The sequence below is a fragment of the Staurois parvus genome, unplaced genomic scaffold (genome assembly GCF_062004578.1).
Source record: "Staurois parvus isolate SC_StPar_1 unplaced genomic scaffold, SC_StPar_1.0 ptg000011l, whole genome shotgun sequence".
In the NCBI taxonomy this organism is placed as follows: domain Eukaryota; kingdom Metazoa; phylum Chordata; class Amphibia; order Anura; family Ranidae; genus Staurois; species Staurois parvus.
Window position 1 is genome coordinate 22,185,994 of NW_028317807.1, and position 14,110 is coordinate 22,200,103.

Consider the following 14,110-nt stretch of genomic DNA (forward strand, 5'->3'; position numbering starts at 1 on the left):
CAATGCAGAACTACTGATCAGCTCCTTGTGATTCGTATCCTTCTCTCTGCCTGAGCTGTGAAAGGACTGGTCAAATTCAGGAACTTACACAAAAATACAAACAAATAATAATATATTAAAGCTTACTAGTCCTTGGATGCAGTGGCTGCATTTGTTTGCTATTTTCAATTACTTTTTTATCACCTGGTTATTCTTTCACAATAGTTTTATTGAGTTTTCTTCAGAAAAAGGAACAGTAACAGAAAATACAAAATGTGTGGTACAATGTAGCATACAGTAATAAAGGGATATATTCTATTCCAGGTAACACTAAGTAATAGTTATTTGCAGTCCAAATGACTATGATTAGACGATTAGACCAAGAGAGTGTGCTGACATAGAGAAACTCAGCCCCAGATGAAAAAGGCATAACAATATGACACATTATTAGTGAACGCTAATGTTTCTTGACGTATTCTGTGTCTTAAACTGCGAGGCTTAAATGAAAAGGTAATGTTGCAATTTCTTGAAATATATTGGGTGGCAAAAAAATAGAAAAAAAGTGAACAAAGAAAGTAAGAAGGAAAAGGAAGAAAAGATACATCTAGAGAGTGAAATTTTTGCACATTCTTCTTTGCAATATAGCTCAAGCTCTGTCAGATTGGATGGAGAGTGTCTGTGAACAGTAATTTTCAAGTCTTGCCACAGATTCTCAAGTAAATTTAGGTCTGGACTTTGACTGGGCCATTCTAACACATGAATATGCTTTGATCTAAACCATTCCATTGTAGCTCTGGCTGTGTGTTTAGGGCCCTTGTCCTGCTGGAAGGTGAACCTCCACTCCAGTTTCAAGTCTTTTGCAGACTCTAACAGGTTTTCTTCTAAGATCACCCTGTATTTGGCTCCATCCATCTTCCCATCAACTCTGACCAGCTTCCCTGTCCCTACTGAAGAAAAGCATCCCCATAACATGATGCTGCCATCACCATGTAGGGTGATGTGCATTGTTAGTTTTCCACCACACACACCGTCTCATTTGAGCATGGTACCTTCTTCCACATATTTGCTTTGTCCCCCACATGGCTTTTCACAAACTGCAAACAGGACTTCTTATGGCTTTCTTTCAACAATGGATTTCTTCTTGCCACTCTTCCATAAAGGCCAGATTTCTAGAATGCACGACTAATATTATTATTATTATACAGGATTTATATAACGCCAACAGTTTGCTCAGCGCTTTACAATATAATGGGAGACAATACAGTAACAATACAGTTCAATACAAGAGGGATAGGAGGGCCTGCTCCTTGGAGCTTACAATCTAATAGTTGTCCTGTGGACAGATTCTCCCATCTGAGCTGTGGATCTCTGCAGCTCCTCCAGAGTTACCATGGGAATCTTGGCTGCTTCTCTGATTAGTGCTCTCCTTCCCGACCTGTCAGTTTAGGTGGATGGCCATGTCTTGGTCGGTTTGCAGTTGAGCCATACTCTTTCCATTTTGGGATGATGGATTGAACAGTGCACCATGAGATGTTCAAAACTTGTTCACTAATGTTCTCTAACAAACCTGAGGGCTTCACAGAATAGCTGTATTTATACTAAGATTAAATAAGTAAAGAGGGCTGAATACAAATGCATGCCACAGTTTTCAGATATTTATTTATAAAAAAATGTTTAAAACATTTATGATTTTCCTTCTACATCAAAATTATGTACCACTTTGTGCTGGTGTATCACATAAAATCCCAATAAAATACATTTAGGTTTTTGGTTGTAGCATGGCAAAATGTGAAAGATTTCTAGGGGTATGTATACTTTTTCAAGGCACTGTACATAGTTATTCTAGCTGAAAAAAGACACAAGTCCATCCAGCTCAATAGAAGAGGGGGAGGGGGGAATTATATACAATCACATGCCCACAGTTGATCCCGAGGATGGCAAAAAAAACCCAAAACAATAAAGCATGATCCATTTTGCTCCAGCAGTGGAAAGAATTATTTTCTGATCCCCCAAGAGGCAATCATATATTCCCTGGATCAACTTTACCTATAAATATTAGTATTCCGTTATGTTTTGTGCATTTAGGAAAGAATCCAGGCCTTTTTTAAATAATCTACTGAGCTGGCCACAACCAGCTCTTGAGGGAATCTTTTCCACATTTTCACAGCTCTTACTGTGAAGAAGCTTTTCCATATTTGGAGGTTAAATCTCTTTTCCTCCAGACTTAAAGAGTGCCCCCTTGTCCTCTGTGATAACCTTAAAGTCAATAACTCTACACCAAATGTGCTATATGGGCCACCTATGCATTTATACACATTGATCATATTCCCCCCTTAATCTCCTCTTCTCAAGAGAGAATGCATTCACTTCAGTTAATCTTTCCTCATAGCTGAGATCCTCCATGCCTTTGATCATTTTGGTTGCCCTCATCTGCACTTCGTTTAGTTCCCCAATATCCATTTTGGGAACTGGTGCCCAAAATTGAACAGCGTATTCTAAATTAGGTCCTACTAATGATTTGTACAGGGGCAAAATGATGTCTATACCTCTCTTAATACAAGAGATGATTTTGCTCCCTTTGGAAACCTCAGCTTGGCATTGCATGCTATTATTAAGCTATTATGATCTACCAGAACACCCAGATCCTTCTCCACCATTGATTTCCCCCAGCTGTTCTCTTCCTAGCATGTATGTTGCATGTGTGTTTTTATCCCCCAAGTGCATAACTTTACATTTATGAACATTATCACATTTTGCACATATATTTTGCACTTTGTTTTTGTATCTTTTTAGTAGTACAAATTGTACCATTTCCAGTGGTTGTTTGTAACATGGGATCCTTCTGTCTTTTATATTCTAATTTGCCCTCCCCCCACAATCATTGTTTAAATACTCCTCCAGCATTCCAATAAACCTCTTGCCTAGAACAGCACCCCCCCCTAGATTTAGATGCAAACCATCTTTAGCATATAGGTTGTACCCCATTGAAAAGTAAGCCCAGTGCTCTAAAAACCCAAATCCTTCCCTCTTACACCAGGTCTTTAGCCATAGATTCAGTTCTCTAAACGTCTCCGTCTTTCCTCTGCTGTGCATGGCACAGGCAATATTTCAGAAAATATCACCTTGGAGGTTCAACTTGTTTCTTGGTTACAGTCTGGTGAGTTGCAAGAAAAATATAGGCTATTAATTTAATTTTTTGGGGGGAAGATGGTACATATCATAATCTATATAAAAGTGCAGTGCTAACCAAAAGTGAATTAATAAGCTTCAAACAAAATACATTTGTGCTCAAAAATAAAATCAAACAATACAGTTCTTTTTGTGAGTAATAATCAAATATGTAAATATGTTCATCCAAAGTATGAAGAACATAAAAGCAAAAAGTGTGGATACCACTGAACTGTAGAGTGACCAAAGGAAAATCTTCTGTGTTAGAGTATTTACCCAAAATATACCAATAGTTAGTAACATAGGCTTCTCATCAGGAGATATTGACCCTCTTGAATTGAGCAGTCAAATTGCTCTTTTGAGCAATAATCCAGGGACTAGATGCTCAGCAGGATGTTTATGGCACTCTCATATTAGGCAATCAAATAGCATTTTTCTTCAATGATCCACAGATGCCCATCTCAAATAGATACTCAGCTCATAGAAGATATAGAAATGAACAGCCTCATAGTAGTGTAGTATGAAGGGATAAAGTTTATTGAAATAAAAGTATTTCACTCACATGATATATAAAAGCAGATATTATATCTTAAATGTCAGAAGCAGGATCCGAAAACCTCAGAGTACTGCAGGATTTTTAAAAAGTATTTATTTTATTTAAATGTAAATATATTTGACAATGTACCTTTTTTTTTAGTTTATTGAACCTTAACGCTTTCACAAGGGATGGGCACCATATCTTGTTATAGCATGGGCCGTAACAGGTCCTCTTTATGGAGAGATCTGGGAACTATTAGACCCCACATCTCTCTTCTGCCCTACAAATTATCCGATCAAACCGAAATCAACTGCTTTACAAGCCAGTAATGGCTTATAAGCAAACAAACTGAATCCAGAAGTGATGAAATCCTGGTCGATTCCAGTTTCTGACGTCGGTGAAGAGAGCAAGGAACCTCGGTTTCTTCCACTTACAGTGCACCCAATGCATCTGTTTGCATTGGTCCCAGGCTCCCCAGTGGGATAGGAGAGCCTGGTAAAGGCAGCAGGAGGTGGGGTTCCCCCTTCTGCAGCCTGTGAAAGTGATCACTTTTACAAGAAAGAAAATCACCAACTGAAAAGAATGATATCTAGATCATTGCTGCAGCTGCAGCCTTGACCCAGATATCACCACTACTTCCTGAGGACTTACTGTAGACATATACGTACATTGGGGAGGAAGTGGTTAAAAAACAGTCCAGTAAACTCACATATTTCAACCCTCACATGTTTACGTTAATACTTATATAGATGAAAACTGAATACATTAGAGCATAAACTGAATACATTAGAGCATATGTATGCAAAGCATTACACAATTTTTAAACTATGACAGGTAACATGTAGATCACAAGGTATTCAGCCTTGTTGAGTACTGATGAAAGTTTTTAATTTTACACTTCAGTAAGTGTTCATTCAGTTGTGGTGACATTTTAAGCACCATTAATTAACACATATCTTTACGGTACAAGCCTTTGCTGTGTTCTTAATGGGAAGTCATCATGATTTTTTATTAAATATTTTAGAATCTAAAATAACTTTGAGAATTTTTACAGAATCATTGCACAGAATAGATTTGCAGGTAAGAAAGGCAAACTATTGTGGCCATTCAGGTCTGTAAGATTGATGTCATTCTCATACGCGGGCTTCAGCTTGTATAAGAGCAGTGTGTTAGTATGCTACTACAAAGTATTTGCAAAGTTTTGCGCCAGCTTTGTTGATGAGTTTAAGCAGCCTTCATTTCCAATTTGGTATGTTAAACGCTAAGTTCACCTTTCAGAACATGGTGTATGTTACACCCATATTTAGGGTGTAACTTGAAACATGGTTACATTCCAATGTCCTCCGCTAACCTGAATCGCAAGGTTCTTCTCCCCGCAGGATTCTGTATTATTTTGAATTTAGTGCAGGTAGATCACAGGGATCTGTGAATAGAAGACTACAAGTCCCATTTGACACCATGGCAGAGGGACCCATAGATATCAGTGAAGTGCAAGTGTGATGACATCCATGCTCTTTGTTCCAATGTTAACTTTTTCTTATAAACAGCCTCCCCGCCCCCTGCTTGTGTGCGCTCCCTGGGACACAGTGAAACACTGATCGTTGTACGGGACCTCTGTGCGAGGTCCCGATTATGTGATCACTGATTGGCAAATCAGTGATCACATGAAGAGTAGTAAGCAAGATGTCACTTCTAACTTGGGTTTTTTTTTTTTTACTAAAAAGATAACTGGCTAAATTTTGGCCAAGATTTATGAAGAAAGATTATTTATTTGCAAGATTTTATAAGAAAAACACTTTTTTCAAAATTTTTGGACTTTTTCATTTATATAGCAAAAAAAATAAAAATCCCAGTGGTGAATAACTACCACCAAAATAAAGTTTTATCTGTCTCAAAAAAATGCTGTAAAATTCATATGGGTACAGTGTTGCATGACCGCACAATTGCCATTCAAAGTGTGATAGTGTTGAAAAGTGGCCTGAACAGGAAGGGGGTAAAAGTGTCCGGACTTGAAGTGGTTAAAATCTGCTAGCAACTTCTTCAAAGCGTCACTCAGAACTTTTATCTGAGATGGAAGATCTGCGTTTAACAATCCCAAAATGGAGCTAAAGGTCAGTAATGAAGCTGCCTAAGATATGCTGAAAGCTTTACAACTGCTTTCTAAATTTTGCTGTACACACTGCTCTTATACAAGCTGAAGCCAGTGTGTACAAGGTCTCAGTAAAGTAAACCTGTTTTCTGTAAGAATTCAATCTTGTGCAGAATTTTCCATTTTTTTTTTCATTTTCTCAATCATAATTGGATGTTTGGAGTAGAAAATAGGTTCACTTTTAGCAGGAGTGAAAATTGCACCTTTAATAGGTTGTCTTGTTTGTCATTTAATATTTGTTTTGCAGGTTATGGTAGAGAACTCCGACTTTACTCCTTCCCAGGTGGGCTGTCTCTTCACATTTCTTGCCCGGCAGCTCGCTAAACCAGATAATACTCTGTTTGTCAACCGAATGCTGTTTGACCAGGTAAGCAGACAACTACAGTGTACAATGACAGTGTATGGGTATAGTAGACTGTGGACAGTGGAGAAGCATGCAGGTGCAGTCACTAAAAAAACGTGCTTGTGTAGTGGTGGCTAGTGGAGAAATGTGTGGGTACATTGAGGTGTGTGGATGCAATGGTGGTCATTGAGTAAGTGTATGTGTGTTTGTGTCATTGTTTACCTGCAATTGCAGAGACAAAGGGTCTCCAAGAATTGACATCTGCATCAAAGCTGGAATTATGCAATTACTGTCAAGTAGATACAAATACACATGTCACGTAGATACAAATACACGGACATACTGCCTATGCATACATGCTATGTTGACGTTTTTCCATGAGTGTAGTGGTAGTCCTTGAGGTGTGTGGGTGCAATGATGGTCAGTAAAGTGGTGTATGTATGTCTCAGTGTTTACTTACCTGCAAGTCTAGCAGTATTAGGTCCCCTGGAAATGATTTGGTGTTGAACTATGGAGGCAGCATCAGGTATATCAGTGCGCCTTGATGCTGTCTATGCATACATGTACGGTTGGCATTTTTACATCAAAAAACATTATTTGCGTCCAAAGTTTCATTGATCATATGGCAATGGACAGTGCGGTTGATGAAAAAAATGTATCCACACGTGTCTGTATTGTATACTTGTGTTTTTTGGATGGTATAGGTAGCCAAGAGTCACAATATACATTAACATAAGAGATGATCATCAGAAATTATGAACAACCTTCAGCACTCACACAGAAGATTGAAGTAATTATTATATGAAGTTAATTATACCAGAATGTGAACAAATTTAAATAAAATTAAATAAGAGGGAGTAAAAGAAATAAAAGGAATAAAACCAGTCCATGGATGGATGGATGGGGGCAGGATTTCGGGCTGCATACGAGAGTCACAATATACACTGCCATATTGCAGTAGTCTGGTCTGCAAGAGGAATGGCAGATCAAACTCTTGCTCTCACTTACTTGATCTTTGTTTTAAAATATACTGTATTTTTCGCTCCATAAGACACACCTGACCATAAGATGCACCTAGAGACCAAGAGACTGCGGACAGTGCAGGGGATGACCAGAGACTGCGGACAGTACAGGGGATGACCAGAGACTGCGGACAGTGCAGGGGATGACCAAGAGACTGCGGACAGTGCAGGGGATGACCAAGAGACTGCGGACAGTGCAGGGGATGACCAAGAGACTGCGGACAGTGCAGGGGATGACCAAGAGCCTGCGGACAGTGCAGGGGATGACCAAGAGCCTGCGGACAGTGCAGGGGATGACCAAGAGCCTGCGGACAGTGCAGGGGATGACCAGAGCCTGGGGACAGTGCAGGGGATGACCAGAGACTGCGGACAGTGCAGTGGATGACCAGAGACTGCTGACCTTTAGAGAGGGAGGGGGAGTGGGTACCTGAATTTGACGGAGTTGTCCTCCATTTAGTGTGGGCACCCGGCTGACAGCCGGGTGCCCAGTGCACATGCGCGAGAAGCGCTGCGCTTTGTGATTGGTCCAGTGTCTTCTGGGACCTGTCATGTGTCCCAGAAGAAGCATACCATTCACAAAGCGCAGCGCTTCTCGTGCATGCGCACTGGGCACCCGGCTGTCACAGCCGAGAGCCCACACTAAAGAAGCCGGCGCGGGAAGACTGTGCAGCGCTGGACCGAGGAACAGGTAAGGTCCTTCTGCAGAAAAGAGCTGAGCGGCCGGCCCAGTATTCTGACACGGCGGCGGTGGGAATACCGGACCGGCTGCTCCATATTCGCTCCATAAGATGCACTGACATTTTCCCCCCTTTTTGGGGGGGGGGGGGAAAGTGCATCTTATGGAGCAAAAAATACGGTAGATGATTTGTCCACTGTCACTTAGGTGGGAAGTGATGGTAAATCTCCCTAATGAAAGTGCATACAGCCATAAAAAGGTTCTAACATTTCCACACTCTATTCTGTATGAAAACAGCCTGAAAACACAGTGAAAGATTGGAAATTAAACATTGAATTTTGCATCTTGTGGATACCTGACTTTCAAATCAAAAGGAGCTTGTTAGACATCTAAACCATATTATTGAGTTGGCCTACCCTTTGCAGTTCTAACCACTTCCACTATTTTGGGAAGGTTTTTCACAAGATTTTGTAGTATGTCTATGGGAATTTATGCCCTTTTTACCAAAAGAGTATTTGTGAGGTCAGGTAAAGGTGTTGGATGAGACCTAGCTAACCTTTGTTGTTCCAGTTTATCCCAGAGGTGTTTAGTATGGTCGTCTTCTCGTGCAAAGCAGCTGTTTTTTCAAGGTAGTTGGATCAAAATTCCAAACAGTCATGCTGGAAAAAAAAACTCCCCTCAAACTCTTGCCACAAGATTGGAATCAAAGAATTGTCTAAAATATTCTTGTATTGTGTAGATTTAACAGCACCCTTGACTGGAAACACCTAAACTCAATAATTTGAAGAGGTGTCCAAATTTTTTTGCATAATAGTATATTTATAAGCTGATAGTGGAATAGTAAGCAGTGGTAGGCCAAGAGAACTGGTTGAGACAGATTATTTGCTTGTCTGAATACCTGAGTTTAAAAGTTGTGTTTTAAAAGTTTGCGTTTTGAGAAAAAAAGTGGATTTAAAGGCTAAGCTCACCTTTTCCAGAAAGCTTTTAGACTGTTTATTCATTTTATTGTCCTACCTATAGGCTTTTTGGGCCCCGTGGAAGCCTGGCAAAAAAACCTTACAGTTAGCAGCCACACATCCTGCCTTGTTGCTAAGGCGTAAATAAGTGGTTTTCACTCCTGTTACACTGGGAGTGAGCATCTTCAGAAAGAGAAATAGTAAATAATTGCATTCCAGCTCAGACTTTCCACTTTGTCTACCACTGTTTCATAGGACTTGAAGATCGATGTAGTAATAAAACCTTGTTACTTATCCCTGTTTGGGTGCCACGAATGGAATCATAGTCCTTTGTAATACACTAGGTTTCCTTTATGCATTTTCTAGTAAATGAAAATTTTATTACTAGTGTTCAGATTTCTATTATCACCAGGCAGCTTTGTCGACCTGTTAAGATAACTAGAAGGTCCTCAGGAGGTGGTAGCATAGTAGACCTCTTAGACTTTTCTCGGTAAATGTTGAATCGGCAGAAGAAAATAAATATGTATTTTTTGGGGTTCATGAGTAGATGGATTATACCCATTTGAAAAAAATGCATGCACTTAAAATGCTAATGTCATTAATTTTTTGTAGTTTCTTATGGTATTAATCCCTTTTTTGTGTAGGTCCTAGAATTTCTGTGCAGTCCAGATGATGATTCCAGACATTCAGAAAGACAGCAGGTACTTACTTCCAGTATTAAAAACAGATTATGGACACGGATGGAAAATAGACCAGTCTTCATCTAGAACTGATATCTTCATTTTTGTATTTGTGTCAGGTGGCAGGAACACCCACCACCTTCTATTTTTCATAAACCCCAATGGTCTGTGCCCGCTCCCACAATGAAATGTAATCAGTCACTTTATTGATATCAAGCTCTTGTAGCTGGATTCCCCAGTTACCTTTTTTGTTTAGTTTTTTTTTATTTTTCTTTATCTTACATCACGGGACAAAGAGCAGGCTTTTTCTGACTATGTGGGTTATATGCCAACAATTGGTGAATGGACACTGGCCAACCAATCTACTCTATAACCCCTCCTACACAAGAATTACTTGTTTTTTTTTGCCAGTGTCTGTAAGGTGGATGGTCACTGAAAATGTTACCTATGGTCTAGTACTGTTCCTTTGGGAATCATGGTTTTAAGTGGGATCCATTCAAAAAGCTATTAGTCAAAATGGATAGTACCCGAGCCTCACTAAATAAGGAGAAGAATCTTCAGGGGTTTTGCCTGTTATGTAGCCTTTTGGCACTGGACCCTGCATAAATAGTACTCTGTGCAGTTAGAATCTGACCAAGGCGCTTTCCAGCAGGGTGCTATAAGGGTCCGAGGCAGTGGCCCCACATAATGGGAACCAAGTCCATGAAGGTCTACTTGACAGGGCCCATCGTGATGGGTGAAGTTTGGACTCCTGTTGTAATATTGAGTCCTGCCACGGGAATGGTAAGTTGCTTCCTCTTTTTCTATTTATAAAGAAAGATGAAAAATGGAGAGAAAAAGAGGTATTGTTTTGCCTTGCTGTTGGTGAAAGTTGCCACTATGGGGAGTGCTTAATTCTTCCTGAGCCTGTCTGGTTATTTGTGGTGCCTCAAGGGGGAGCAACCTGGTTTGTAAGACGGCCGCAGGGTGCGCGTGCTTGTTCAGTGGGGGCACACGTGCATGCACGATAATATCCGGAAGCGGAAGTCTGCCATATTTATTTATGTATCCAGTGGGCACGTGAGTACTTCCCTGGGGGCAACAATGTGCCACTTCAGACAAGAGGCTGCCTCTGACGGTCCATGGAAGTCAGCAGTTGCAGTGAGTGTATGAGGTCACACTACCCAGCATAGCTGTGTCCTGGATTCTTTGTATTTTTTTGTCTATCTGTATTGCATTCAGATTGAGCACTGTAGGAAGTGCTGTCTTCCAGAAAGCGGGCAGGGGGAGGCACGTCAGGAAAAGGCACATGTGCACCACCTTGAGGAACCTAGTCGCAGTTCTGCTCTGTTAACCTCTCCTGGCAGGCCAAGAGCCTCTGGGCAATCTGAGCCACTATGTTTGTCTGGCATTGTGGCTACTACTGGTGCATCTGCTTCGGCGTATGTAACCAAAGAGGATCTTGCTTCAGCCTTAGCAGGTTTAGTGGATAAGATCACAGGAATTATTGCATCTGTTTCTCAGGTGAATAAAAAACTGGAGACATCTCGTTCCTTGGATCCATCCTTGACCAGGAGTGGATGGAACCAGATGAGAGGGCGTTAGAAGACCTGGAAGAGGATGAGGCAATAGAGTCACTGTCTGAAGGGTTGCAGCCTGAGGAGAAGCAGGCAGTTTCTGCTTCTCAGTCTAAAAGGTTTTTCGTTCAGGACCTTACTGATATAGTCCATTCAGGATTCAGATTACCTTCCATAGAGTCCTCTGCGGTTACGTATTCTTCTCTGGGCTCTTTAAGGCCTCAGCAGAGTACTCGGGCTTTTCAGTGCATCCTGTGTTGGAACAAATTATGTATGCTGATTGGGATCACCTGAACAGGATTTTTGTCCTATATCCTATGGAGGAGAAGTTTGCCGAGAAATGGGGCATTCCTGTTGTAGATGCAGCTGTTTCATCCCTAAATAGGTCATTAGCATGTCCGGTGGATAGTGTCCAGGTTTTCAAGGATCCAGCACATAAGAAGCTCCCTGGCAGGTTCAGCCATACAGCCAGCGTTAGCAGCTATTGGTATTTGCCAGTGTCTTTCTTATTGTGTCAAACGGTTGGAGGATGTTCCTCATGCTTTATGTTTTGCGGTTAATTTTCTTAAGGATTTAATTCAGCAAACATCTCATATGGCCCTCTTGTCAGTTCACATGCGCAGGGTTTTGTTGCTGAAAAGTTGGTCAGCAGAACTGCTATGCAAGAAGTTGTTGGCAGGTTTTCTCTTTCATGGGGAGTGACTGTTTGGGGAGGATTTGGATAAATATATCCAAAAAATTTCAGGGGGAAAGAGTTCTCTTTTGCCTTTTAAAAGGAAATCCAGTAACCCGTCTTAAAGGGATCAGGGGTTTTGGCTGCTGGACCCTCATCTACCAGACAGTCGTTTTGTCGCACGCAAGCCCCAGCTTCTAGGAGTAGGATGCATGGTCAGAACCCAAGGAGACCCTGGCCTCAAAAATCAGCCAAGGCAGATCCTAAGTCTGTCTCTATGAAGGAGCTCTAATTCAGGAAAGGTAGGTGATTTCTATAATTTCTCTGAGAAACAGAGTTTCCGGTCTTCCCTCCTCCCCTGTTTCTACAATCAAATGTACCAACGAATCCTGAAAAAAAAGAGGGCTGTTACAGGCACTCAATCACCTGTTGTCTCAAGGGGTGATCACGGAAGTTCCAGTGGACAAGAGGTTTCAAGGGTTTTTTTCAAACCTGTTCTGTCACAAAGCCAAATGGGGATGTGAGGCACATTTTGGACTTGAAGGCTCTAAATCGGTTTATAAATGTCCAGTCCTTTCTTATGGAATCCGTCTGGTCAGTAACAGCCGGAGAGGAGATTGCTTAGCATCCATAGACATCAAGAACGTATACCTGCATGTGCCAATATTCATCCCTCATCAAAAATGTGTGCGCTTTGCAGTAAGGGTTTGGAATTTCCAGTTCATATCTCTGCCGTTTGGGCTGGCCACGGCTCTTCAAGTATTCATGAAGGTTCTTGCTCCGGTGTTGGGGCTGCTCAGAACTCGAGGGGTATCAGTCTAGATGATCTGTTACGGAGAGGTCGAGCAGTGCTAAGTCTGAAGCCGGATGTTGCCCTTACAGTGCAGATGCTGGAACAACTGGGCTGGGTGCTCAACTTCGAAAAGTCGGCCCTGGAGCCAGTACAGAGCCTGGAATATTTAGGAATGATCCTAGACACGGTTCATACAAACGTATGTCTGCCTTCAGGGAAATGTTGCGCCCTGAGAGACCAGTTCTGCAGTTTATGGGCCAAGAGGTATCCTTCAATTCACCTCTGTATGAAATTGCTGAGGAAGATGATGTCCTCATTCGAGGCAATACCCTATGCGCAACTCTACTCCAGACTACTGCAAAGGAACATTCTGATTGTTTGGAACATGATGGTTCCAGCCCTGGATTTCCATATGTCTCTGTCTCTGTCTCCTGAGGTACTGTGGAGCCTGAATTGATGGTTGGTGTCTTAGAATTTGGAGAAAGGGAGATTCTTTCGGCCGGTGGTGTAGAAGGTGGTAACCACCGAGGCCAGCCTCTCAGGTTAGGGGGCTGTCCTGAAGGAGTCCATGGTTTAGGGAACATGGCTTCCAAGAGAAAGGGTTCTACTAATCAATATCCTGGAACTTCGGGCAGTGAGTTTAGCCCTGGGGTATTGGACATCCAGGCTTCAGGCCTGGCCAGTAAGGATTCAGTCCGACAATGCCACAGCAGTTGCATACATCAACCACCAGGGTGGTACCCGGAGTTGAAGGGCTCAGGAATTACATTCTGACCTGGGCAGAAAGATATGTTCCAAGTTTGTCAGCGGTGTTCATTGTGGGGGGTAGAGAAATATCAGCCACTGAGCCTTTGCCTCCTGAGGTTTTCACAGCAATCTTCCAGCGATGGGGTTGCCCAGATGTAGATCTGTTGGCATCTAGGTTCAACAACAAGGTTGACCTTTTTGTATCCTGGATGAGGAACCCTCGCGTAGCAGGGTTAGGTGCCTCAGTGTTTCCTTGGAGCCAGTTTTCTCTAATCTATGCTTTTCCTCTGGTTCAGCTGCTGCCACGTATCCTACACAGGATTTGGGAGGAATCTATTCTAGTGATACTGATTTCCCCGGTACGTGGACATAGTGAGACTGGCAGTAGATGGGCCTTGGTCCCTGCCATACAGGCCAGACGTGCTGTCTCAAGGTCCTGTATTGCACCCAGCTTTACAGTCGCTAAATTTGACGGCATGGCTATCGAAACCCAGATCCTTAAGGATAGCGTAGTATTAGGGTAGTATCGGATTCTGTCATCTCCATTATGTTGGGCACTAGAAAGGTAGTTTCTATGAACATTTATTACAGACCTGGTTACATTGCCTGGTGTTAGGTCTGGAGATGACATCCATGTAAATATGTGATTTGGCAAGATCCTGTCGTTTCTTCAGTCATGTCTGGAAAATAAATTGGCCGTTGGTACTATTAAAGGCCAGGTTTCAGCGTTGGCTATTCTTTTTCTAGAGGCCCATTGTGTCTCACTCTCTAGTTAATACTTTTTTGCAAGGAGTAATGCGTTTAGGTCTGCCTGTTAGGCTACCTTAATG

At 41.8% G+C, this 14,110-nt stretch overlaps 1 protein-coding gene across 3 annotated transcripts in view; it reads left to right on the plus strand.

Annotated features, from left to right (window-relative positions):
- VPS8 (VPS8 subunit of CORVET complex) overlaps positions 1–14,110 on the plus strand; it is a 300,342-nt gene that overhangs the window by 129,803 nt on the left and 156,429 nt on the right. For all 3 annotated transcript variants that reach the window (XM_089671617.1, XM_089671621.1, XM_089671618.1), the window contains exons 29-30: positions 6,082–6,201; positions 9,476–9,532. In XM_089671617.1, the coding sequence (XP_089527743.1) occupies positions 6,082–6,201; positions 9,476–9,532 (177 nt within the window). The remainder of the gene's footprint in view (positions 1–6,081; positions 6,202–9,475; positions 9,533–14,110) is intronic.